The sequence below is a fragment of the Anomaloglossus baeobatrachus genome, chromosome 2 (genome assembly GCF_048569485.1).
Source record: "Anomaloglossus baeobatrachus isolate aAnoBae1 chromosome 2, aAnoBae1.hap1, whole genome shotgun sequence".
Taxonomy (NCBI): domain Eukaryota; kingdom Metazoa; phylum Chordata; class Amphibia; order Anura; family Aromobatidae; genus Anomaloglossus; species Anomaloglossus baeobatrachus.
Window position 1 is genome coordinate 113,083,345 of NC_134354.1, and position 27,709 is coordinate 113,111,053.

A 27,709-nucleotide genomic window follows, 5' to 3' on the forward strand; every position below is an offset into this window, starting at 1 on the left:
GCCTAAGTGGGCTCGCTATGAGCGGCCTCGGTTTCATCAGGGTCCTAACAGAAGGACTCGCTGTGTAATGAGGCGGAAGTAGCGGCTCAGGATTCTGATCCTGAGACCGCTCTCAATCTGGATACACCTGATTGTGACGCCATAGTAAATAATCTTATAGCGTCCATCTATAGAATGTGGGTTATTTCTCACAGCTCCTCCAGTGGAGGAGTCAGCTTCACGTATTTTTCTGGACCACTCTGCCTTCAGAGAGGCAGTCCAGGAACACCACGCTTATCCAGATATGCGCTTCTCCAAACGGCTTAGGATACACGTTATCCCTGTCCCCTGACTTGGTCAAGGACTGGACCCAATGTCCCGAGCGGCATCCTCCAATCTCCAGGCTTGTAGCTAGATCCATAGTTGCAGTGGGAGATGGAACTGCAAACTCAAAGATGCCACTGACAGACAGATGGATCTCTGGTCGAAAGCCATCTATGAGGCTGTCGGCGCACCGTTGGCTCCGGCATTCTCTCCCTTGGGGCACTCCAAGCTATTTCAGCTTGTCTTACACAGATTGACACGGTTACACGTACATCTGTGCCGCAGGTGGCATCCTTAACCTCTCAAATGTCTGCATTTGTTTCTTACGCGATTCAGGTTGTCCTGGACTCTGCGAACCGTGCGGCGGTAGCCTCCGCTACTCCGTGTTTTTAAGCAGAGCCTGGTCTGCTCGTTAAGTGAATGGAAGGCAGATTCTGCTTCCAAAAAAGGTTGCCTAACCAGTTGCCTTTTTCTGCTGACCGACTGTTTGGTGAGCGTTGGATGTAACCATCAAACAGTCCAGGGGTAAGGATTCATCCTTTCCTCAGCCCGGACACAACAAACCCCAACAGAGCAAGAGGCAGTCGGGGTTTTCGGCCTTTTCGAGGCTCGGGCAGGTCCCATTTTTCCTCGTCCAATGTGGACTCAAAAGGATCAGAGGAGCTAAGATTCTTAGCGGGCTCAGTCTCGCCCAAAAAAGCGACAGTCTGAAAACCCGCTTCCAAGGCGGCTTCCTCATGACTTGCGGCCTCGGTCGGTAGCAGGCTCTCCCGCCTTGGCGATATTTAGCTGCCATAGGTCAATGACCATTGAGTGTGAGACATTCTGTCTCACGGGTACAGGATAGAGCTCACTTCTCGTCCTCCAACTCGATTCTTCAGAATTTCTCCACCTCCCGGCCGGGCCGCTGCTCTTCTGCAAACAGGGTGCACTCTATAGGCAGAAAGAGTGATGACCCCCGTTCCTCTTCAGGAACAAGGTCACGGTTTTTACCCCAAATTCTTTGCGGTACCTATAACAACGGGCCGTTCCGTCCCGTTCTGGATCTAAAAATGCTCAGCAAGCTCGTGGACACCAGGCGGTTCCGGATGGAATCCCTCCGCCATGTCATCGCCTCAAGGTCCCAAGGATATTTCCTAGCATCATTAGGCATCAAGGATGCTTATCCACACGTGCCGATTGATCCAGAGCACTAGCGTTTCTACGCTTCGTTATAGGAGACGAACACCCTCTGTTCGTAGCTCTACCTTCCGGCTAGCGACAGTCCAACTGGTCTTCGCCAAGGTCAGGGCAGCAGTAGTCACAGTCCTGCACTCTCAGGGTCACTCTGTGGTCCCGTATTTAGATGATCTACTTGTCAAGGCACTCTCTTAGGAAACATGCCAACACTGCCCGAACGTTGCGCTGGAGACTCTCTAGAGTTTTGGGTGGATCATCAACTTTTTAAAGTCAGATCCGACCCCGACCCTATCGATAACATATCTAGGCATAGAGTTTCTTACTCTCTCAGCGATAGTGAAGCTGCCGCTAGACAAACAGCATTCACTACGGGCTGCAAGCTCTTCTTTAAGAACCAGTCGCACACATTGAGACGCCTCATGCACTTCCTACGTAAGATGGTAGCAATGGAGGCAGTTCCTTTCGCGCAGTTTTACTGCGTCCACTACAATGGGACATTCTCCGCCAATGGGACGAGGAGTCGACGTCCCTCAACAGAGTCGTCGTTCTTTCTCAGGCGGCCAAGGAATCTCTACGGTGGTGGCTTCTTCTCACCTCTTGGTCAAAAAGAAGGTCCTTCCTATCCCCGTCCTGGGCGATAGTTACGACAGACGCGAGTCTATCAGGGTGGGGAGCAGTTTTTCTCCACTACAGCGCTCAGGGTACGTGGACTCAGCAAGAGTCCACTCTTCAGATCAATGTTCTTGAACACAGAGCAGTGTATCTTGCCCTACAATCCTTCCAACAGCGGCTGGAAAGCAAGCATATCCGACTTCAGTCGGACAGCTCCACAGCGGTGGCATACATCAACCACCAAGGAAGAACGCGCAACCGGCAAGCCTTCCAGGAAGTCCGGCAGGTTCTGATGTGGGTGGAAGACGCGGCATCCACCATATCCACAATTCACATCCCAAGTGTGGAAACTAGGAAGCTGACTTCCTAAGTCGCTGAGGTGTGGCCGAAAGAGTATGGTCTCCTCACCCGGACGGGTTTCAGGAGATCTGGCGCCGCTGACAGAGGCCGGACGTCGATCTAATGGCGTCACGGCACAACAACAATGTGCCAGCTTCATGGCACGGTTTCACAATCATCGAGCTCTGGCGGCAAACGCCTTAGTTCAGCATTGGTCGCAGTTCCAGCTACCTTAGGTGCCACCTCTGGCATTGTTGCCCAGAGTACTGCGCTAGATCAAGACCGACTGCGGCCGCGCCATCCTCGTCGCTACAAATTGGCCGAGGATGTTGTGGTACTCGGTTCTGTGGTGCCTCACGGTAGGCTAACCGGGGGCACTACCAGACCAATCAGACTGGCTGTCTCAAGGGCCATTCTTCCATTTGAATTCTACGGCCCTCAACCGGATGGTGTGGCATTGAGTCCTGGAACCTAGTGTCGTCAGGATTACCTCAGGACGTGGTTGCCACCATGAGACAGGCTAGCATACCAACGTCCGCCAAGATTGACCACAGGACGTGGAAGATGTTCTTATCTCGGTGCTCGGCGCAGGGTGTTTCTCCCTGGCCGGTTGCATCGTCTATGTTTCCTTCCTTCCTGCAATCTAGGTAGGAAAATGGGTTGTCGCTCAGTTCCCTTTAGGGACAAGTCTCAGCGCTATCTGTATTTTTTCAGAAACGACGACTTCCTCAGGTACGCACGTTCCTACGGGGAGTTTGTCTTCTCAGCACTCCGTACAAGCGGCCGTTAGAGCCCTGAGATCTGAACAAGGTTCTAATTGCTCTCCAGATGCCGCCTTTCGAGCCTTTGAAGGATGTCTCCCTTCCCGTTTTTCACGGGAAGTGGCCTTCTAGTAACGGTCTCGTCTCTTAGGAGAGTTTCCGAGCTAGCAACGCTCTCATACAAACTCCCTTCCTGGTCCTTCACCAGGACAGGGTAGTTCTGCGTCCGGTTCCGGAATTTCTCCCTAAGGTGGTATCCCATTTTCATATCAATCAGGATATCACCTCACCTTCTTTGTGTCCTCGTCCAGTCCATCAATTTCAGAAAGATTTGCATCTGTTGGTTCTGGTGAGAGCACTCAGGTTCTACTTCCCGCATGGCGCTCCTGCGCCACCCGGATGCACTCTTTGTCCTTGTCGCTGGTCGGCGTAAACAGTCGCAAGCTTCCAGATCCACCCTTGCTCGGGGGCTCGAGGAACCAATTCTTGAAACCTACAGTTCTACTGGGCTTCTGGTTCTCTCAAGGCCGAAGGCCCATTCTACCAGAGCCGTGGGTGCATCCTGGGCATTACGGCACCAGGCTACGGCTCAGCAGGTGTGTCAGGCACCCACCTGGTCGAGTCTACTTACTTTTACCAAGCATTATCAGATGCATACCTACGCTTCGGCAGACGCCAGCCTAGGTAGATAAGTCATTCAGGCGGCGGTTGGCCACCTGTAGGAGAGGGCCGTTTGACGGCCCTATCATGAGGTATTCTTTTACCCACCCAGGGATTGCTTTTGGACATCCCAATTGTCTGGGTCTCCCAATGGAGCGACAAAGAAGAAGGGAATTTTGTTTACTTACCGTAAATTCCTTTTCTTCTAGCTCCAATTGGGAGACCCAGCACCCGCCCTGTTTTCTCGGGGTTTTTCTGTTTTTTCGGGTACACATGTTGTTCATGTGGTATGGTTCAGTTCTCCGATGTTTCCTCGGATTGAATTGGTCTTTAAACCAGTTATTGGCTTTCCTCCTTCTTGCTTTGGCACTAAAACTGGTGAGCCAGTGATCCCACTGGGGGTGTATAGCCAGAAGGGGAGGGGCCTTACACTTTTAAGTGTAATACTTTGTGTGGCCTCCAGAGGCAATAGCTATACACCCAATTGTCTGGGTCTCCCAATTGGAGCTAGAAGAAAAGGAATTTACGGTAAGTAAACAAAATTCCCTTCTTACGGCTCGAGTCCCAAAACTCCACCGCACGGTCCATCTGAGGACAAGCACCACAATCCCCACAAGATCGAGAACCCCAGTTGGGACCCCTAGAGCTGCCAAAAAAGTTGGTAACAGTGGGAGTATAGTGACTCCTCACAATTTGATCCTTAAGTGTTTTTGATCTTCTTGGCGTAATAGCAGGTGCCGGAGTTAGAATGTGAGAGAGATCACTGTCAGTCTGGAGAATTGACCAGTGTTTCCTGACAATGTCCGACATCTCCCTCCACTGGGCATGATAGGGGGTGATAAAGCGAATGACTTCATCATGGCACTTAATATGAGTTTTAAGTAATTCCTCACGTGGAGTATCCCTAGCCCTAATGTAACCATCTTGTATGGATCTATGATGATAGTGGCGGGCCCTAAACCTCTTTTTTAATTCATCTGATTGCTGCTCAAACAAGGCATCACTAGAACAAACCCGTCGAACACGTAAAAACTGGCCAATAGGTATGGATTTAATCACCTGGGTTGGATGTGAAGATTTAGCATTCAGAAGTGAATTCACCGCTGTTTGTTTACGAAATAAATCTGTGCATAAAGTTCCATCATTCCCTTTAAAAACCCGCACATCCAGGAAATCGATTCTCTCACTGCTGTGGACATAAGTAAGATGAATATTAATAGAATTAGTGTTGAGTCGCTGCATAAAGGTGTGAAGCTGATCGATCTCCCCCTGCCAAATCAAAAAAATATCATCGATGTAGCGCAGCCACATGTGGACTGCGCCCATCTCAGAATCTGGAAAATAAATAGACCGCTCCCAATATCCAAGAAAGAGGTTCGCGTATGAGGGCGCACAAGACGCCCCCATCGCAACTCCTCTCTCTTGGAGATAGAAACGGTCCTTAAATAGAAAAAAATTATGAGTAAGAATAAATCTTAAAAGAAGCAGGAGGAGATCAATCAACCGGGCATCCAACCCAGTGGTTTTCAGAAAGAAATTAACCGCTTCAACACCGTCATCATGCTTTATAGACGTGTATAACGACTCAACATCCGCGGTTATCATGACCACATCAGTTTCAAAGATTATACCATCAAGTCTATTTAGAAAATCGGTAGAATCCCGGATGTACGAGGGAAGGGTATTAACCAAAGGTTTAAGGTAATAGTCAAGGAATCTGCAAGCAGGTTCACATAGACTGTTATTGCCAGAAACGATCGGTCTCCCTGGCGGACAAATTATGTTTTTATGTACCTTCGGTAGAAAGTAAATTGTGGGTACAATAGGATGTTCCACTATCAGTCCCTCAAAAATAGACTTGGGTATGATGTTTCTCTCAAATGCCAGAAAAAGCAGATCAGAGAGTTCACTCTGATATTTCCTTAATGGATTAGTCTCTAATTTAGTATAGCAGCTGGTGTCATAAAGTTGTCTAAAAGCTTCTGCTTCATATTTTTCTTTTCCCCACAATACTACATTCCCCCCTTTGTCCGATTGTTTTATGACAATGTCATCCATATTTTTTAGTTCTTGCAAAGCCACTCGTTGATTACGGGTAAGGTTGTCATGTGTACGCCTACGAGGTAGGCGTCTAAATTCCTGTGTTACCACTTTCGTAAAGGTATCAATCACAGGACAGGTCGACAAAGGGGGAAATGCAGTAGATCTTTTTTTGATAAACGAGGGAAAGCCTGCCATGCTTCCATCCTCCTGTTCTGCCAATAGTGACTCCAATGTTCTCACCGCCTCCAATTCTTCAGGGGATAAGTCAGAGTGCAAACTCATCTCTTTTTTCCTGAAATACTTCTTAAATAAGAGCTTACGACCAAATAAATTAAGGTCCTTGATGGCAGTGAAAACATCGAAGTCAGCTACAGGTGAAAAAGAGAGACCCAGCTGTAACACCTCAACCTGATCATTTGTTAACAATTTGTCAGTAAGATTAATTACCTTAAGGGTATCCGCTGGGTTAGAGGATTTTTGTACATTCTGGCGCTGCTTTTTCTTTGCAAAATTTCTCGTTTCCATCCTATATGTGAAGGAATTGTGTCTTCCATGACTACCAAAGGGAGGGCGGGAATGTGATGTTCCCTCCCCAGAGGAGAGTGATTCCGTGTTCGACTGTGACTTGGAGCGACTATTGGACCCAGACTTGAAGAATTTGTTATGATGCCATCTGAAAACATTCCCATTTTGATAATCAGTGACATCACGCTTGAATTTATGTGCCTTTTTCTGTTTGATATCTGCCTCCCATTCCTCAAATTCTTTGGCCAGCTCCCTATCAAAATCTGAAAGGGCAGTTTCAGACATATTCTGCTTCAACTCATTATTGATTTTCTCAATTTCACATTCAAGTTCTTGAATTCTCTTTTTGTCATAACCTATAAGAAGCTCCAGCATGGTTCGGGAGCATAGCTTGCAGGCCTCCTCCCACCTGGTTTTAAACATATCATCATCTACCACAAAAGCAGGAAATGTCTGAATACGTAGCCCTCTTGGTATGATATCTTTACAAAGGTATTGCTCTAGTGATGCCTTATTCCACCACGTCTTGGTCCGCTTGAACAGAAAGTTTTTCAATTTAACCTGAAGCTCGCGGTGCTGCACTGGGGGCGAGGGGCCAGACTGGCCATCACCATTTCCAAACACATCCGACACCTGTGTTGCCCAATTGGCATCCCGACCTCGATAATCCATTATTGGACCTATATTCCCCAAAAAACCAGAAAACCAGAAAACAAAATAATGGATTATCGAGGTCGGGATGCCAATTGGGCAACACAGGTGTCGGATGTGTTTGGAAATGGTGATGGCCAGTCTGGCCCCTCGCCCCCAGTGCAGCACCGCGAGCTTCAGGTTAAATTGAAAAACTTTCTGTTCAAGCGGACCAAGACGTGGTGGAATAAGGCATCACTAGAGCAATACCTTTGTAAAGATATCATACCAAGAGGGCTACGTATTCAGACATTTCCTGCTTTTGTGGTAGATGATGATATGTTTAAAACCAGGTGGGAGGAGGCCTGCAAGCTATGCTCCCGAACCATGCTGGAGCTTCTTATAGGTTATGACAAAAAGAGAATTCAAGAACTTGAATGTGAAATTGAGAAAATCAATAATGAGTTGCAGCAGAATATGTCTGAAACTGCCCTTTCAGATTTTGATAGGGAGCTGGCCAAAGAATTTGAGGAATGGGAGGCAGATATCAAACAGAAAAAGGCACATAAATTCAAGCGTGATGTCACTGATTATCAAAATGGGAATGTTTTCAGATGGCATCATAACAAATTCTTCAAGTCTGGGTCCAATAGTCGCTCCAAGTCACAGTCGAACACGGAATCACTCTCCTCTGGGGAGGGAACATCACATTCCCGCCCTCCCTTTGGTAGTCATGGAAGACACAATTCCTTCACATATAGGATGGAAACGAGAAATTTTGCAAAGAAAAAGCAGCGCCAGAATGTACAAAAATCCTCTAACCCAGCGGATACCCTTAAGGTAATTAATCTTACTGACAAATTGTTAACAAATGATCAGGTTGAGGTGTTACAGCTGGGTCTCTCTTTTTCACCTGTAGCTGACTTCGATGTTTTCACTGCCATCAAGGACCTTAATTTATTTGGTCGTAAGCTCTTATTTAAGAAGTATTTCAGGAAAAAAGAGATGAGTTTGCACTCTGACTTATCCCCTGAAGAATTGGAGGCGGTGAGAACATTGGAGTCACTATTGGCAGAACAAAAGGATGGAAGCATGGCAGGCTTTCCCTCGTTTATCAAAAAAAGATCTACTGCATTTCCCCCTTTGTCGACCTGTCCTGTGATTGATACCTTTACGAAAGTGGTAACACAGGAATTTAGACGCCTACCTCGTAGGCGTACACATGACAACCTTACCCGTAATCAACGAGTGGCTTTGCAAGAACTAAAAAATATGGATGACATTGTCATAAAACAATCGGACAAAGGGGGGAATGTAGTATTGTGGGGAAAAGAAAAATATGAAGCAGAAGCTTTTAGACAACTTTATGACACCAGCTGCTATACTAAATTAGAGACTAATCCATTAAGGAAATATCAGAGTGAACTCTCTGATCTGCTTTTTCTGGCATTTGAGAGAAACATCATACCCAAGTCTATTTTTGAGGGACTGATAGTGGAACATCCTATTGTACCCACAATTTACTTTCTACCGAAGGTACATAAAAACATAATTTGTCCGCCAGGGAGACCGATCGTTTCTGGCAATAACAGTCTATGTGAACCTGCTTGCAGATTCCTTGACTATTACCTTAAACCTTTGGTTAATACCCTTCCCTCGTACATCCGGGATTCTACCGATTTTCTAAATAGACTTGATGGTATAATCTTTGAAACTGATGTGGTCATGATAACCGCGGATGTTGAGTCGTTATACACGTCTATAAAGCATGATGACGGTGTTGAAGCGGTTAATTTCTTTCTGAAAACCACTGGGTTGGATGCCCGGTTGATTGATCTCCTCCTGCTTCTTTTAAGATTTATTCTTACTCATAATTTTTTTCTATTTAAGGACCGTTTCTATCTCCAAGAGAGAGGAGTTGCGATGGGGGCGTCTTGTGCGCCCTCATACGCGAACCTCTTTCTTGGATATTGGGAGCGGTCTATTTATTTTCCAGATTCTGAGATGGGCGCAGTCCACATGTGGCTGCGCTACATCGATGATATTTTTTTGATTTGGCAGGGGGAGATCGATCAGCTTCACACCTTTTATGCAGCGACTCAACACTAATTCTATTAATATTCATCTTACTTATGTCCACAGCAGTGAGAGAATCGATTTCCTGGATGTGCGGGTTTTTAAAGGGAATGATGGAACTTTATGCACAGATTTATTTCGTAAACAAACAGCGGTGAATTCACTTCTGAATGCTAAATCTTCACATCCAACCCAGGTGATTAAATCCATACCTATTGGCCAGTTTTTACGTGTTCGACGGGTTTGTTCTAGTGATGCCTTGTTTGAGCAGCAATCAGATGAATTAAAAAAGAGGTTTAGGGCCCGCCACTATCATCATAGATCCATACAAGATGGTTACATTAGGGCTAGGGATACTCCACGTGAGGAATTACTTAAAACTCATATTAAGTGCCATGATGAAGTCATTCGCTTTATCACCCCCTATCATGCCCAGTGGAGGGAGATGTCGGACATTGTCAGGAAACACTGGTCAATTCTCCAGACTGACAGTGATCTCTCTCACATTCTAACTCCGGCACCTGCTATTACGCCAAGAAGATCAAAAACACTTAAGGATCAAATTGTGAGGAGTCACTATACTCCCACTGTTACCAACTTTTTTGGCAGCTCTAGGGGTCCCAACTGGGGTTCTCGATCTTGTGGGGATTGTGGTGCTTGTCCTCAGATGGACCGTGCGGTGGAGTTTTGGGACTCGAGCCGTAAAAATGTCTACAAAATCAGAGAATTCATCAACTGCCGTTCGTCAGGCATTATTTATTGGGCGGTTTGCCCTTGTGGTCTGGTTTATGTAGGGCTGACTTCCCGGGAATTCAGGGTGCGGATTCTGGAGCACATCCGGGATATCAAAAACGCGGCCAAACTACACAGGCCAGAGGATATTTTTCTTTTAAAAAATATTCCTAAACACTTTAAAGAATGTCATGACTGTAACTGGCGTTTGTTAAAGTTCAGAGGAATTGATAAAGTTCATCTTGGATCTAGAGGTGGCGACCTTAAAAATATACTACTTAAAAGAGAAACTCGGTGGATAACTATACTTGACACCGTTAAACCAAGGGGTTTGAATGACATGATTAGTTACAAGCCGTTTTTGATTTGATCTGCTTGAACAGAATTAAATATACTAACCGTGGTTCTGCATCAGTTGTGGTTGATTGTGCCGTTGGCTATACGCCATTTTTTATATATTTTTTGTTTTTAATTATTTTTATGTTTTTTCATTATATGATTTTTTAGATGTGACTGGCTGCTGCCCTTGACTTATTTGGTTACCGGAAGGGAGACACTGGAGAGTGAAGAGAGACAACTATATGTTTAATATGGACTTACAGCACAACAGAGATCTGTTAATAGAAGGATCCTCGTCATCATTATCATGTTGTTTAATAATTGACTTATTATATATGTGTTCTTATCTGTTACTGCTCTCTGCTGTTATGTGCAGCATTATCGTGCTGCCCATCTCTTTGCCCTCTTTAAATATGGTGACTCCGGCTTCCGTCCTGAGCGCGCACGGCCGTCCGATCTCCCCTCCTCCTTTCTGTCTGGCGACCTACCAGGACTCTGGGTTGCGCGCATGCGCATCTCGGATTCCGGAACGCCGGTCAGTATGGAGGATGGGCATCGGATTACCGTGGCGCGCCAATGAGGGACGGTAAGTAATACATTTTTCGGATATATAGCAGCCACTCGCATCATTCCTGCACCTCCCGACGAAGCGACAGCGAAACGCGTCGAGGTGCAGGGTGGTGTGGCTGTACCAGGTCCTGGGGTTATTGTGGTAGGTTACCCTATCTGCCCGTCCAGCCTTTTGTATACACAAGGGAGCTCCATTGATTCCCAACTGCCATGGCTATGGTTTAGGCTGTGACAGCACTTTTTTTGCATGGAGATAATATCTTATCCAGTATGTACTTTCCTATACACAAGGATAATGTTCTATTCTGCATATCATGTTTTATCATGAGCTGTGATTGTTGAACAGTGGTTGTTGTTTTATACTCAGCCAACCTGATGATATGTAATTGTTGTATATAATGGTTGCACTACTGAACATTGCATGCTTGCAATTGCAATAATCCCCATGCATGTTATGGTTTATCAAACCCCTGGATCTGCCCTTTCAGGCACACCTCCCTGGTTGTGATTTTACAAGCACTTTTGCACTTTGTGTGTCCAAATGACATCCCTTTAAATCTATTGTCAAATTGTATTGTTATATAATGAATTAAATTGCACCTTATGATCATGAAATGGAATTTTCCTGGATTTATTATGATATTTGTGTGTCAATCATGAATTTTTGAAGGTCTCTCTTTCTCTTCCTTGTGTTCTTTTTTGGTGACCATTCATATATACAGGTTTTTAATAGTATGGACCTAATTATTCAATTCTTGTTGTCTCCCACATATATTGCTTATATTTAAGTGAAAAATTTATTGTAGTACAATGTGAATATCAGACATTTAATCATTTTTGATACAATAATCAAGATCTTTAGATAGAACATAAAATATATTGGAGTACAACTTTAGAACACAAAAAAATCTAATTGTAAATAACTATGTAATATAGATATATAGATACATAGTATATTACATAGTGTTATATCGATTTAAGTGGCAAAAAACAGTTTGCAACAAAAACATACTAAATAACATTTGTGCAGTCTATGAATTTGTTGTAAGACATAGAATTGCCTCCATCAGATCCTCCTTCATAATGACCTAATAATTTTAAGGCTAGAGAACAACCTCTCTACGCTGACTTGGGTTGGAGGCAAAGCCGTAACCACATGGGCAACCTCTCTAACAATTTCCGGGTATAAAGGAATTGCCTCATGCACAGTCAGTTTTGATGATCGGTTGAATTTTTCTATTTGAGAGCAAGTGAAAAATTTTGATGAAATATGGTCAATCTGCTGCTATAGGCGACGGAGTGAAATCTTTTTCCTTGCGACAATGCTTTGCCTGCTTCTTGTCATCCAAATACTTGTCAAAGTTAAACTCCTCATCTGATGAGGATGAAGATAAGGCAGCGGTAGCACTGTCAGGACCCAAGTCCTCTTCCACCTGGCAGTCCTGTAGCCGCTCATCCTAACTGCTACCTCAGTCAGAGCTTCTTTTCCTTTAGTAAACTGTTCATCATCAAGCAGTATATGATGACTTGGATCAAACAGCTGCCAGAAGAATATTATTTCTCTGACGCCTCATTGGGGGACACAGGACTATGGGTGATATGCTGCTTATCCATAGGAGGACACTAAGTAGATGCAAAGATGTTAGCTCCTCCCCTGCAGTATACACCCCCTGGCCGGGCCAGGCAACCTCCGTTTTAGCTTAGTGTCTATAGGAGGCACATCTCTGCAGACTACTGCAGCAAGAATTTTTTGTTTTTAGAGGGCGACGGTTTCCTTCGGGGACCGTTTTCCCAAAACCATCAACAGGCGGGAACGCGGAGTGTCGCCTCCCCGTACCCCTCCTGCGACGCTGGATCCTGGGCTGTTACTCACTGGATGACAGGTCTCATGGCACTGATTTTCCAGAGCCCAGAGCAGATGAAAACTCCCTCAGCCCCTCTTGCAGGCTCTGAGTTGATACACGTTCTGCACCAAGTGTGACCAGGCAGCAGGCATCAGACTGCCAACTCCACAGGAGTTGAGCTGAGATCCTTCCGTTTTTTGTTTTTTTTTTTGTTTTTTTTTTTCCAGAGCAGATAAACTTCCTCAGTCCCTCTGGCAGACTTTTGAGTTGATACAAGTTCTGCCAGCAGGCGTCAGACTCTCCACACTGAATTGGAGCAAAGGTCACACTGACTGGATGCACATGAGCTTTGATTGTAGATTCCTGTATAGCATTCCACCTGTGGCGGGGGGAGGGGGAGAGCCCCCAGGACTCAGTGCAGCCGCAGCTGCGGTACACTTATAGAGTTTTTTGCAGTCCATCATTCTTGTGCAGGGCTGGAGGGGGGGAAGGGGAGTCCCTTCCCACCATTTTTTTGTTTATTATATGTTCTCATGCCTTCTTGTCAGAGCTAAGCCCCGTCCCCTCCGACAGTCGATAAGAAAGTGCGCGTAACCCTTCTCACACAGGATCTGCAGAGCATTGCTCCCTCTTGTTGTGACCAGAGCCTGTGGGCTTCTCTCAGAGCTGGCTTCCTCCTTCCCAGAACTGGGATGCAGGAGGAGGCGGGGGAGGGGTCATCAGGGTTTTGGGTGAGTTATAGCCTCACTTGCATATTAGCTCTGTAGAGCATTGCTCCCTCATTACAATCAGAGTTTGTGGCTCATCAGCCAGGGGCTGCAGTCACATGTTTTATGCTACAGCAACAACTATAAGACTATTAATGTATTCTGCCACGCTGAGCTACTAGGGGATGATAGCACCTCTTCCTTCTGTGAGTCCGGTGCCCCTGTAGCTTAACCCCCCAAACCCTCCCCCCCGGCACCACCACAGCAACCGCTACCAGCCCAGACCTTACGGCTCCCAGTCCCCCGGAATGGGCACAGTTCCCAGAACCTGGTGCTGGCTATGCAACATCGTCCTCACACCCCTCGGGGCCCCTGGACAGAACGCAGCCTGATGACACCTCTATAGAGGGTCCTTCTGATAAGAATCAGCCCTCTGCTTCACAGGTTACAGATCAGAAAAAGGGCATGACCCCCATGATTCTCCCTCTGGGGTACACAGATGGGGTTCTCCCACATGTTCCGCAGTCTCTGAGGAGCCGGAGGAAGGGGAATGATGTTTGTACCGGGATGATTCCTTGGTTTCAACCTCCACGAGCAATCAAGCTGCGATGGACTCCCTTATTGCAGCAATCAACCAAAACTCTGCATGTGGAAGATCTCCCATCCACTACTACTGACCATGCGGTCTCCTTTAAAAGGGTGAAGAAACCTCAAAAAAAAAAAAAATTTTTTTGACGCCGCTTCGGTATCCGTCAATTCATGGAGTCCCGGTACCCCTTTGGCTTGGCTCTCTCTAAGGGCTGGGCTGTTCCGGCCTCGGTGGACCGTCACCCGACTTCCACCTGCCTGAAGGACCACTCCTGTCTTTTACTTGATGGATCCTCCTTCAAGGACCCGACAGACAGACAAGTGGAGCAGCTCGATCGCTCTGCCTTGAGGCCGCGGGTCCCTCTCCCCTTCCGTGTGGGTCGCACAGGCACCAGGACTACCAGTTTCCCTCAGACCCTCACAGATGTAACTGTTCACATTGCTGCGGCGGCAGAGTACCTCATGCAGGCCTCCCTTGGTGCTGCTACCTGCACAGTTATTGCCTCCTCAAATACCATAGCCATCCGTAAGGCCCTCTGGTTCCGATAATGGAGAGCGGACTCTGTCTCTAAGAAGCCTCTCACAGTACTCCCTTCCTTTTTTTTTTTTTTTTTTTTTTTTTTTTTGTCTGATGCCACGGGAGGAAAAGAGTACCTCCCTCCCCCAGCTCTAGCCCAGGATGTTTTTTACTAGACACCCAGGGCTCGACCTTCTCAGCCGTCCCCGAGTCCACCTCATCCTGGCAGTCTAGACAAAGACCGAGAAGTCTCGTCCTTCTCCATCTGGGCCGCCGCCTCAGACCACAAATGGGTGTGATACCTTGTGTCTTCCGGTTACCACATTGAATTCTGGACCCGATCCCCTGGTCAGTCTTTTCTCTCAAACCCCCCCCCAAAGGCTCCAAAACACCACGAGGCCTTCTCCTCAGCAATCCACTCCCTCCAAACGGCGGGGGTGATGGTACCTGTTCCAGACGGCGAGAGGTTCAAGGCCTTCTATTCTAACCTCTCGTGGTCCCCAAAAGAGGACGGGTCAGTTCGTCACATCCTGAACCTCTAACACCTGAGCAAACGTGCACGTAAGGAGATTCAGAATGGAATTCCTAGGGTCCATTGTTACCTTTATGGTCGAAGGAGAATTCCTTGCCTCCCTAGCTGTCAGGGACGCGTACCTGCACATACCCATCGCTCCAGCTCACTAAAAGTTCCTCCGCTTCGCGGTTCAGGACTTCTTATTTTCATTTGTGGCCCTACCCTCTGCTCTGCCACAGCACCAAGGGTCTTAACTAAGGTCATGGCGGCCACCATGAGTGCCCTTCACGCCAGGAGAGTGGCTGTTCTGCCTTGCTTGGATGACCTTCTCATCAAGGGCTCAACCAGCGTGCAGATCCCGCTTAGGGCAGCTTCTGACTCCAGTCAAATGATCCCCGATCCCGTCAAAATCCGTCACCTCCCTGGGCATGTCCCTGGACACTCCTCTTCGGGGCTTGCTATTTTCCCCTCAAGACAAGGCGACCGCTCTACAACAAGCGGTACTGCCCTCTACGTACTCCTCTCGCTCCATACGATTCAGTATGAGAGTGCTAGGTAGGATAGCGGCGGCTATAGAGGCAGTGCTGCTTGCTTAGCCACACCACCGCCCACTGCAGCTTGAGCTTCTAGCTGCCTGGGACAAGAGCCCCTTTTCCTTGGACGAACTTTTCACCTGACACCTTCAGTTAGGTATGCGCTTTGCTGGTGGCTTCAGTCCTCTTCCATATCAAGGAGTTTTTCTCCCCCCCCCAGTGGACTGGCTACTCCTGACCATGGACGCCAGCCTTAGTCTGGGGAGCAGCGTACTGGCTCCACACTGCTTCGGGACGTTGGACACCCCAGGAGTCTTCCCTTCCCAGAAATCATCCTGAAATCAGCGCGATCTTCTCGCGCTCAGGTCATTCCCCCCTTCTGCTAGCTGGTCGTTTGATTCGGGTCCAATTGGACAATGCAACAGCTGTGGCCTATGTCAATCGGCAGGGAGGTACCAGCAGCAAGACAGCTTATTTCGAGGTCCTCAGGATCCTCACCTGGGCCTAATCGACGGGGGTCCGTTTTTTTCAGCGTTACCCATACCGGGAGTAGAGAACTGGGCTGCGGACCTTCTAAGTCGCCAAGGCCTGGCCGGCGGAGAGTGGTTTCTCCACCCAGAAGTGTTCCCACACATCTGCACTCACTGGAGTACACCAGACGTGGATCTAATGGCCTCAAGGTTGAACGAAAGGTAACCGCGTTCTTAGCCAGGTCACGTGATCCACAGTCCATTGGCGCAGATGCTATAGTCACCTGAAGTCGTTTCAGTCTGCCTTACATGTTTTTGTTGCTGCTGCCATGAGTAATCAGGAAGATCAAGGCAGAAGGGTCCCGGTGATACTAATAGCACCGGACTAGCCCAGGTGCGCCTGGTATGCTGAATTAGTACAATTGCTCATGGCGCCTCTTAAGCATCCCAGATCTGCTGACCCAAGGGCCCATTTCCCATCAGAACTCCAGAGCCCTGAAGCGGACGGCCTGGCCATTGAGACCTGGACTTTAACAAGAGCGAGATTATCTCCTGCGGTCATCTCCACCATGTACAGTGCCCGAATGCCGGCCTTCATCCCGTATTTACCACCGTACGTGGAAAACTTTCCTTTTCCAGTGCAGGGAATCTAATGTCCAACCTATGCCTCTGGCGATCCCCAGAATTCTTGATTTTTTACAGTCAGGTTGCAAAAGGGGTTGGCCCTCAGCTCCCTTAAGGGGCAGGTTTCATCTCTCTCTCTCAATATTCTATCAATACCGCCTAGCTTGCAATCCGCAAGTCAAGACTTTCCTCAAGGGTGTTTCCCATCTCGTTTCCCTGTGTAAACGGTCGCTGGACCCATGGGACCTCAATCTTGTTTTGGACGGTATCCAGAGGTCCCCTTTTGAACCTCTTAAGGAATCTTCTCTTGCTCTTCTATCCTGGAAGGTAACATTCTTAGTGGCGATTACGTCCATCAGACAAGTTTCGGAACTTGCATCACTCTTGCCGTGAACCCTTTCTGATCTTTCATCAGGACAAGGTGGTTCTACGCCCCCTTCCGGATTTTCTCCTGAAGGTTACTTCCCCGTTTCATATGAACGGGGACATTTGTTCTGCCTTCCTTTTGTCCACACCCAGTCCATAGGGTGGAAAGGGTTCTATATTCGCTAGACCTTGTGAGGGCTCTCAGATATTACGTACCCAGGACAGCCCCTTTAGGAACATAGACTCCTTGTTCGTCATTCTTGAAAGGCTTAAGAAAGGAGAGGCAGCTTCATAGGCAACGCTGGCTCGCTGGATTCGCTCTGCGATCCAGGAGGTCTGCCGCTTGCAACTCAAGCCCATTCCTAGTGGGCTGCGGACTCATTCCACGCGAGCAGTTGGCGCCTCTTGGGCGATTAGGCATCAGGCTTCAGTGGAACAGAGGTGTAAGGCTGCGACCTGGTCTTGCCTACATACTGTTTCAAAGCATTACGGAGTCCATACCCAGGCGTCGGCTGAGGCGAACCTAGCTAGGAAAATTCTGCAAACGATAGCCAGGAGCGCCTACCGAGATAGGTACTCCACTATCTGGGACTGGTTCCTAGTCCTTGGGTTGCTTTGCTTATTGTTTACCCACCCATAGACTGCTTTAGGACGTCCCATGGTCCTGTGTCCCCCAATGAGGCGTCAGAGAAAAACTGATTTTTGTGTACTCACCGTAAAATCGTTTTCTCTTAGCCATCATTGGGGGACACAGCACCCTCCCTTTTGGCCCTGTTAGGCCTTAGCTTTTTTTCTGTCTCAGTACTTTTTTGTTATGAGTATTCACTCACGTTTTTTTGTTACTTGTTTTCCTACTGCTTGTGTACTAAAACTGAAGTAGCCTGGCTGGGCCAGGGGGTGTATACTGCAGGGGAGGAGCTAACATCTTTGCATCTACTTAGTGTCCTCCTATGAATAAGCAGCATAACACCCATGGTCCTGTGTCCCCCAATGATGGCTAAGAGAAAACAATTTTACGGTGACTACACAAAAATCCGTTTTTTCCAATAGCTGTGTCTCTCTCCGTTTCATTGAAGCAGAAATGCCATCTGCGATTAAAGCTCCTCTTTGGGACAGGCAAAATAGCAAGTTCTTCCACTCCCTTATGAAAATGCCAGGAGTTAAATCCTCAGCTTGTGATTTTTTTTTTTTTTAGTCACGGTAAATGGGTGATTAAGCAATTCCTTCAATTCAGCCACCTGTGTCCATTGACCTTCATTTAGTGTTACTCGAGGGTTTGCCATATCTATAAGAAAGCGTTTTAGTTCAAGCAATCGCTCGATCATTAAATAAGTGCTGCCCCACCGAGTGGCTTGATTGACAATTGCCCCTTTCCCAGCACGTCTCTTCAAGATGGAATCAATTATAGGGGTTCTGGTGGCAATAACCAACTTCCTCACTTTTCCAATCAGATTTCCAGCATGTACCTCTTGCAGACTATCTCTTATTGCCAGCTGCAGCGTGTGCACAACACAGCGCATGTGATTATATGAAAGTGTTTTGAAGCAGCTTCAACAAGATCTAATCCTAAAGTATCATTTCGCTGTTCTTCTGTTGTAATATCGTTTTGTTCCTCAGTTACATGAACAGCACTGTGGCTCCATCTCACACATATTGAATCCTAAATTTTCTTCTAGCTGTTCATTACTCTCATTCATCAGTTTAATTGTACTTATCATGTTTGAAGCTTTGTTTTGTGAGGATCCGTTTTTAGCATACCTGGCTGCAATTGTGCAGCCAGATACCATGAATGTAGTGACAAATTCAGTTTATTTTGCTCAGTTCTTTGATTCTAGAACTAATCACTGTTTCCACGGTTTCCACGGTTTCACAGCTGCTGTTTTTATGGTTAGTTGGACAACATTTTGTGCTATTGGAGGCTTCCAATTTTGGGTTTCTGTACCGACAATCCTTTTCAAAAACTAGTGTCATACTGATCTATTAGGTTTGTCATAGTTGGGATCCAAAACTGAAGAGCCTGATGTTCCTGTGCTGTGATGTCCTCCGCCTCTGCAACGGAGTTGGGTTATGTACAGTACAGACCAAAAGTTTAGAGAGACTTGTACTTAGATTTGATACAATTCAAAAAAAATTAATGTCATCAATTAGAAATATACATATTTATTTATTTTTTGGGTTATACTTTAACATTGCACCGTTTCCCATTCTCAATGCAGGGTAAGCTGGAGCACAAAAAGTTTTAATGTTTCTCCGTCTAAAAAAATTGATCAAATCGATTCTTCAATAAGAAGAGAAGGTGAAAAAGATAAAGAAAGTGAGAGATCCCGGTAACCATTATTTTATTTTATTTTTTCCTTGTTTTCTGTCCCATATACGGTGTTTTTGTTTAACCCCTTAACGACCGCAGGCAGTAATCTTGTGTCTTAGCGGTCAATGTTACTGCTCGAGGTCTGCTGCAAGCAGCTTACAGCGATTGGTGCACATATCAATTGATTTTTACAGCTGACGTGTGTCTGCTAGGCACGAGTGGAATTGTTATTCGCCCATGCCTTTTTAAGCCCTTAAATGGCGCTGTCAATATGTGACAGCGCCATTATAATCGCAACGGCGTTTAATATTTACTCACAGCCGATACCGGAAGTCACGTGACGTGATCACGTGACTTCCGGTGGTTGTCATGGTAGCACAGGGTCATGTGATGACTCTGTAGCTCACATAACTCACTCCCTGCCTTATACAGCTGAGAGCTGGGTGAGACAGGAAATGAGCATATCTGGTGTTCACATCTGTGTAGCTGTGATCAGCAGATATGAATGAGTGATCAGACAGCTGATCCATGTAGTCCCCTAGGGGGACTAGTACAATAAAGTTTAAAAAAAAAAAAAAAAAAAACAAAGTTCAAATTTTCCCCTTTCGCCTCATTGAAAATTAAATGGTTAAAAAAATAAATGCACAATTGGTATCGCTGCATTCAGAAATGCCCGATCTATCAAAATATAAACTCAATCTGTTGTGTAAATGGCATAGCGACAAAAAAAATTCCAAACGCCAAAATTAAGTTTTTCTCTCTCACTTCATTGGTGACACAGGATACCATGGGGTGTATGCTGCTGTTGCTAGGAGGCTGACACTATGCAAATGAGAAAGTTGGCTCCTCCCCGGCAGTATACACCCCACCGACCGGAGCTAGGCTGATCAGTTTTTGCTTTAGTGTCCGCAGGAAGCAGACATGGGGGCTTCAGCCCCGTTTTTATACATCTATTTTTTTTTTTTTGCGCACATTTTCAACGCCTATTAGTTTGTGTTTATTTTCTCCTCTTTCAGAGCATCCATTTCATCACACACAACATTTTAAGATTTCGTCAACTTGCTGCAGAAATGAGCACGTGCTCCACATCCCTCCCCGGCATGTATATTCCTCACTAGACACGCTCCAAGAAGCGTCCTTTCACTCCAGCATGTATCTCATCGCTGGATGTCTCATCCTCGTTGCTCCAATCAGCTTAGGGTCGCCTTGTTAGGACCTCATTTAAGTTAATGAAATTTTAATAGATTTTATGTACTTATTCACTTTTTAGAGCCTTGAATTCCTCGGTGCTCATACGTGCAAGCAGCTCGGACCTTCCTCAGGAATCACGGTCCAGTTCCCTGCCTTCCTTCCAGGTTTAGGGTTGCGTCCCTTATTGGTGTGCCTTCCGCCCTGCGGGACATGGTGCTAATCACCTATTCACCGGGCATTCACTAAACTCCACGGTCATTCTCTGCGTCATTAGATGTTCAGTACCCTTCACCTTGTACAGGTGTTTCTTTATCGTTCCTTTGGGAGACCCAGACCTTGGGTGTTTAGCTTCTGCCTCCGGAAGACACACAAAGTACTACACCTAAAAGTGTAGCTCCTCCCCCTGAGCTTATACACCCCCTGGTGAGCAGACCCAGCCAGTTTATCGCTTTGTGTTCAGGAGGCATACATCCACACATACATTCTCATATGATTATTTTTTTTTTGGAAAAAGATTGAAGAAGTGCGGGTCCCTGTCTGGACTCCCGGCATATCCCTTCTCACCCCACTGTGTCGGCGGTGTTGTAAGGTTGATTTCCAAGGCTGGAGCCTTACATGCCGTGCTCCTTCACCATCCCTCCTGGGCTCTAAATTGAAGTGGGAGCCAGTGCGGTCTCCATGCCTGGCAGGAGACCAGTCTCCGTCCACAGCCCCTTGAGGACTCTGCTGGACCGGAGCACTCATCCCCAGGGACCTGGCCCTGCGTCTCAGCAGCTAAGTACCTGAGACGTTCATATGTTGGGGGTCCATGTCCTTTATTGTATGGGGAGAGTGTGTTTGCTGTATTTGTTTTGGCATTTCCGGCGGGTTCTCTGGCTTTCGCCCGAGAACCGTGCCGATGGTGCCTGCGCGTCGGCCTCGCTGCTCAAATTTAGGCCCCGGCTTCGCCGGTGGCCTAGTTTCTGTTACCTGCCCTCGCATGTCACTCATGCAGAGGGACAGGGACTGCTCCTCCCGGCGGCCGTTCTGCACAGGGAAGGGACACTCCCCACTGCTTGTGCGTGACTCCTCCCCTGCAGGTCTCTATGGCCCTCCAGTTCCCGCTTTCCTACAGGGACGCCCCTGTCCCGCCCCCTCTCTTCGCTCCGGCGGCCATTTTCTTGGACAGGGTTCACTCTGCGCTGGGCCATCCTGCACTCTGCATCCCTGCTGAGGTGCTGTGCACTGGGGGTCCGGGCTTCGGGATCTGGAGGGCACACAACACCGCTTCCAGCGGTCTGGTAAGCCACAGCCGGTCTCTGGTTGTGGACCTCTGAATATACTCCCTGGGGTTCATTCTCTTTTGTAGAAGCTGTTTTCCCCACTCCAGCAGCATGTCTCACACGAGGAGCAAGGCTCCAAAGCTTTATACTGCATGCGCTGCATGTAAGCTCCTGCTGCTTGAACCGAGCACCTATCCACATTGTGATGTCTGCTCTAACTTGGAGGTGCCACAGCCTGGAGTCTCGCCCCCAGTGGTCTCTCAGGCTGCTTCTGCACCTGTGGCTGAACCCCCGGCCTGGGTAGAGTCCTTCTCTAGGTCTATCTCCCAGTCATTTGCTGAGTCCATGGGACTTCTGTCCAGGACTTTGATGAATATGCATCAGCCCCCTTCACAGGGTGCCTCTAATGCTCTTGCTAAGGGTCCTTTAGGATCCCTATCCTCTGACCTCCGTCCACTGGAGCTCACAGAGGATTCATCATCAGGGCACAGACCCCGTCCTCCTAAGAGGCGCCGCAGGGTTTCCTCTCCCTCCTCATCCCGCGGCTCTGATTCAAGAGCTGACTCGCAGGATGAGGAGGATGCCTTTACAGGGGGTTCAGAGGCTAACTCCATGTGCCCCATTGATCTTTCCGAGGGTGACTCAGAACTTAGTGACTTGAATGCTTCCATTAATTCTGTACTGGATCTCAACCCGCCAGTATCAGAGGAGCAACCCTCTCTGGCAGAAAAGCACCAGTTTACCTCGCCTAAGAGAGTAAAGAGTGTGTTCTTTAACCACTCCAGTTTTCAGACCGCTGTGACCAAACCCAGGGCCTGTCCTGACAAACGCTTCCCAAAGCGTGGTTCTGATGACCGTTTTCCCTTTCCACCTGAGGTGGTCAAGGAGTGGGCTCACTTCCCAAAGGTAGACCCTCCGGTGTCTAGGCTCTCAGCCCGGACCGTTGTGTCGGTGGCTGATGGCACTTCCCTTAGGGATGCCACTGACCGTCAGATTGACCTTTTGGCCAAATCCGTGTATGAAGCGGCGGGGGCCGCGTTTTCCCCAACTTTTGCAGCAGTGTGGGCCCTCAAAGCCATCTCTGCTTCTCTAGAGGAGATGCATTCCCTCACCAGAGAATCTATGCCCGAGATGGTTGCCTTAACTTCTCAAGCTTCAGCTTTTTCTTCTTAAGCCATGTCTGCCATGCTAGAGGCTTCTCACCGCACTGCGGTGGCTTCGGCTAATTCCCTCGTTATCCGCAGGATCTTGTGGCTTCGAGAGTGGAAGGCAGATGCTTCTTCAAAGTACCACCTTGCTGGGCTCCCTTTTGCTGGTTCCCGGCTGTTCGGTGAATAGCTGGATGAAATTATTAAAGAAGCTACTGGCGGGAAGAGTACTTCCATGCCACAAACCAAGACCAGGAAACCTGCCCAGGGTAGGATTCAGTCGAGGTTTCGCTCCTTTCGTTCCTCCAACTGGTCGTCCTCTAAGCCCTCTGCCTCGTCCGCTAACTCAGCTAAGGACCAGAAATCCAACTGGCGCCCAAAAGCGCGTCCACAGAAGACCGCAGGAGGTCCTGCCACTAAGGCAGCCTCCTCGTGACTCTCTGCCCGCTCCAGCAACGTCCTTAGTCGGTGGCAGGCTCTCCCACTTTGGCGACGCTTGGTTTCAACAAGTCTCCGATCAGTGGGTGAGAGATATCATCTCTCACGGCTACAGGATAGAAATCTCTTCCAGTCCGCCAAACAGATTTTTTCTCTCAACTCCCCCCTGCTCCAAGGCCGCCGCTTTCTCACAGGCCGTGGAAGCCTTGCAGGCCAACGGAGTAATTGTACCAGTTCCCGCCCAGGAACGGTTCAGAGGTTTTTACTCAAACTTCTTCCTAGTTCCCAAAAAGGACGGTACCTTCCGACCCATCTTGGATCTCAAGCTTCTCAACAAGCATGTTCGGGTGCGGCACTTTCGCATGGAGTCTCTGCGATCAGTCATTGCCTCAATGACCCAAGGGGATTCCCTGGCGTCCATCGACATCAGAGATGCCTATCTGCATGTGCCAATTGCAGTTTCACACCAGCGTTGGCTATGCTTTGCAATAGGAGAAGATAATTTCCAATTCGTGGCTCTCCCCTTCGGGTTAGCCACGACCCCTCGGGTATTCACCAAGGTCATGGCAGCAGTGATTGCGGTTCTGCACCTCCAGGGGTTGGCAGTGCTCCCTTACCTGGACAACCTTCTAGTCAAGGCTCCATCCAGCGCAGACTGTCAGCGGAGTGTCTCGCTCACTCTCGCCACTCTAGCCCAATTCGGGTGGCTTGTCAATCTTCCCAAATCCACTCTGACTCCGACCCAGAGTCTCACGTACCTAGGGATGCAGTTCGAGACTTTGCCGGCACTTGTGAAGTTGCCCTTAGACAAACAGCTGTCACTCCAGTTGGCGGTGCGCTCTCTCCTGAGGCCCCGCCGTTATACCCTCAGGCGTCTGATGCAGGTGCTGGGTCAAATGGTGGCGTCCATGGAGGCTGTTCCCTTTGCCCAGTTCCATCTGCGCCCCCTGCAGCTGGACATTCTCCGCTGTTGGGACAAGCGGCCTTCCTCCTTACACAAGTTAGTGGCTCTGTCGCCACGGACCAAGAGCTCTCTTCAGTGGTGGCTTCGGCCCCTCTCCCTGTCCCAAGGGCGCTCCTTCCTGGCCCCGTCCTGGGTGATTCTCACCACAGATGCCAGTCTATCTGGCTGTGGAGCGGTACATCTCCACCACAGAGCACAGGGCACTTAGACTCCGTCCGAGTCAGCCCTTTCAATCAATGTGCTGGAAACCAGAGCCGTGCTTCTAGCTCTCCTAGCATTTCACCACCTGCTGGCGGGCAGGCACATTCGAGTCCAGTCAGACAACGCGACAGCGGTTGCCTACATCAACCATCAAGGCGGGACACACAGCCGCCTGGCAATGATGGAGGTACAACGCATTCTTCAATCGGCGGAGGACTCCAGGTCCACCATATTTGCAGTCCACATCCCAGGCGTGGACAACTGGGAGGCAGATTATCTCAGCCATCAAAGCGTGGACGGTGGCGAGTGGTCCCTGCACCCGGCAGTATTTTAGTCGATCTGCCGCAAATGGGGCACTCCGGACGTGGACCTAATGGCATCCCGTCACAACAGCAAAGTTCCTGTTTACGTGGCTCGTTCCCACGATCCTCAGGCCTTCGCCGCGGACGCTCTGGTTCAAGACTGGTCCCAGTTTCGTCTGTCCTACGTGTTTCCCCCTCTGGCTCTCTTGCCCAGAGTCCTGCACAAGATCAGAATGGAGGGTCGTCGAGTCATCCTCATTGCACCGGACTGGCCCAGGCGAGCTTGGTATCCGGACCTGCTCCAACTGTCCGTAGAGATGCCGTGGCATCTTCCGGACCGTCCAGACCTACTCTCGCAAGGTCCGTTTTTCCGCCCGAATTCTGCGGCACTCAAATTGATGGCGTGGCTCTTGAGTCCTGGATTTTGACGGCTTCTGGTATTCCTCCTGAAGTCATCTCCACTATGACTCGGGCCCGCAAGTCTTCCTCCGCTAAGATCTATCACAGGACTTGGAAAATTTTCCTGTCCTGGTGTCGCTCTACCGGCCATCCTCCTTGGCCATTCTCCTTGCCGACTCTTCTGTCTTTTCTACAGTCCAGTCTGCAGCTAGGACTGTCCCTCAACTCTCTCAAGGGACATGTTTCGGCTCTGTCAGTTCTGTTCCAGCGGCGTCTCGCTCGGCTGGCTCAGGTCCGCACCTTCATGCAGGGCACGTCTCACATCATTCCGCCTTACCGGCGGCCCTTGGACCCCTGGGACCTTAACTTGGTTCTCGCGGTCTTGCAGAAACCCCCCTTTGAGCCTCTTAGGGAGGTTTCTTTGTATCGTCTTTCACAGAAAGTGGCCTTTCTGGTTGCCATAACTTCTCTCAGGAGAGTCTCTGATTTGGCTGCGCTCTCCTCAAAGTCACCTTTTTTAGTCTTTCATCAAGACAAGGTGGTTCTCCGTCCGACTCCGGACTTTCTTATTAAGGTGGTCTCTCCCTTCCACCTTAACCCGGACATTACCTTACCTTCCTTCTGTCCGGCCCCTGTTCATCGCTTTGAAAAAGCTCTACATACTCTAGATCTGGTGCGTGCTCTCCGGATCTATGTGTCTCGCACCGCTGCGCTTAGGCGGTGCACCTCTCTTTTTGTGCTAACCACAGGTCGGCACAAGGGCCTCCCTGCTTCTAAGCTGACCTTAGCCCGTTGGATTAGGTCGACCATTTCGGACGCCTACCAGAGTACGCAAGCGCCTCCCCCACCGGGGATCAAAGCACACTCGACCAGAGCTGTCGGTGCCTCTTGGGCTTTTAGGCACCAGGCTACGGCTCAACAAGTCTGTCAGGCTGCCACTTGGGCTAGCCTGCATACCTTCTCGAAGCACTACCAAGTGCATGCTCATGCTTCGGCAGATGCGAGCTTGGGCAGACGCATCCTTCAGGTGGCGGTCGCCCATTTGTGAAGTTAGGTTCTGCCTACTTCTTAGTTTTTTCTGTTTATTTCCCACCCAGGGACTGCTTTGGAACGTCCCAAGGTCTGGGTCTCCCAAAGGAACGATAAAGAAAAAGAGAATTTTGTTTACTTACCGTAAATTCTTTTTCTTATAGTTCCGTCTTGGGAGACCCAGCACCCTCCCTGTTGCCTGTTGGCAATTTCCTTGTTCCGCGTGTTTTCATCAGCTGTTGTCGTGGACAGAGTCTCCGGTTGTTCCGGCTCTTGCTCTGTTCTACTTCTGGGTGGCTATTCTCCTTCAGCTTTTGCACTAAACTGGCTAGGACTGGCTACCAGGGGGTGTATAAGCTCAGAGAGAGGAGCTACACTTTTAGGTGTAGTACTTTGTGTGTCCTCCGGAGGTAGAAGCTAAACACCCAAGGTCTGGGTCTCCCAAGACGGAACTATAAGAAAAAGAATTTACGGTAAGTAAACAAAATTCTCTTCTTCTTTTTTTTTTTTAACCGCGGAGCAGAAACTCCTCTTACTCCGCTCGCTTCCCCTCACTGCTAATGACAGTAACTGTGTCCGTTTTGTCTAGCAGCCGATTCCATCTGCATTAGTATTCTAATTGCTCTTCAGCTTCTCGACGTCCCTTACAGAGCTTGGCACTCTCAATTCTAGACCCCGGAAGGTGACTCGATTCCTAGTTAGCCCATCCATCCTGGATGTCCGGGTCTCCATATAATTCTAGTGACAGTCTTAGACCGTCAGGTTAGGAAGACTTTCAGGTAGATGATCCCTATATAGTATTCTCTCTTTTCTTTCTAGACATATGAATGAGGATTCATGGTTCTTCTTTCTAAGGGTACCCCGCTCTGTCTTTTTGACCTAGACTTTTTAGCTTCTCCGGCAGTGACTGGTTCTGTTCTAGGATTCGGTTTCCCTGCCTGTTATTCATAATCATTTTCTTCCCACCCTCTGGAACTGCTTTAGGGCTCATGCGCACGTACCTGCTGAATATTCTGCAGCGATTTGACAGCACATGTGCGCTTCAGATCTCTGCAGAAACTCTGCATAATGGATGCAGTTTTTCTGTACAAACAAAGCAGATTTCCTGCGCTCTGGCTGCTGCCCCTACCATAGACAGAGCGGGAGCTGCATCCAAAGCGCACAAATTAATTGACATGCTCATTTTATGAACGCACGGATTTGGGTCAAAATTTTAACACCCAAATCGCTGCGTTCATAAAAGCAACGTGCGCACATCTCATGCACAATCTTCATAGATTGTGCTGGGGACGCAGGACGCATGCATTTACGCTGCAGTGGAATACGCAGCGTAAATGCATGCAATTATGCAACGTGTGCATGAGCCCTTAGGATGTCCCATGGTATTCTGTGTCCCCCAATGAAACGAGAGAGAAAGAAGGATTTTTTTGTACTCACTGTAAAATCTTCCTCTGAGTCTTCATTGGGGGACACAGCTCACGCCCTTCAGTTATTGTCTTTCCTACAACCTAGATTGCCTTTCTTGGGTTCAACCA

At 48.3% G+C, this 27,709-nt stretch overlaps 1 protein-coding gene across 1 annotated transcript in view; it reads left to right on the forward strand.

Moving 5' to 3' along the window:
- The window catches only part of KIAA0753 (KIAA0753 ortholog), a 164,617-nt gene that overhangs the window by 69,822 nt on the left and 67,086 nt on the right, over positions 1-27,709 (forward strand). The window contains exon 9 of the mRNA XM_075335277.1: positions 19,149-19,259. Coding sequence (XP_075191392.1) covers positions 19,149-19,259 — 111 coding nt within the window. The remainder of the gene's footprint in view (positions 1-19,148; positions 19,260-27,709) is intronic.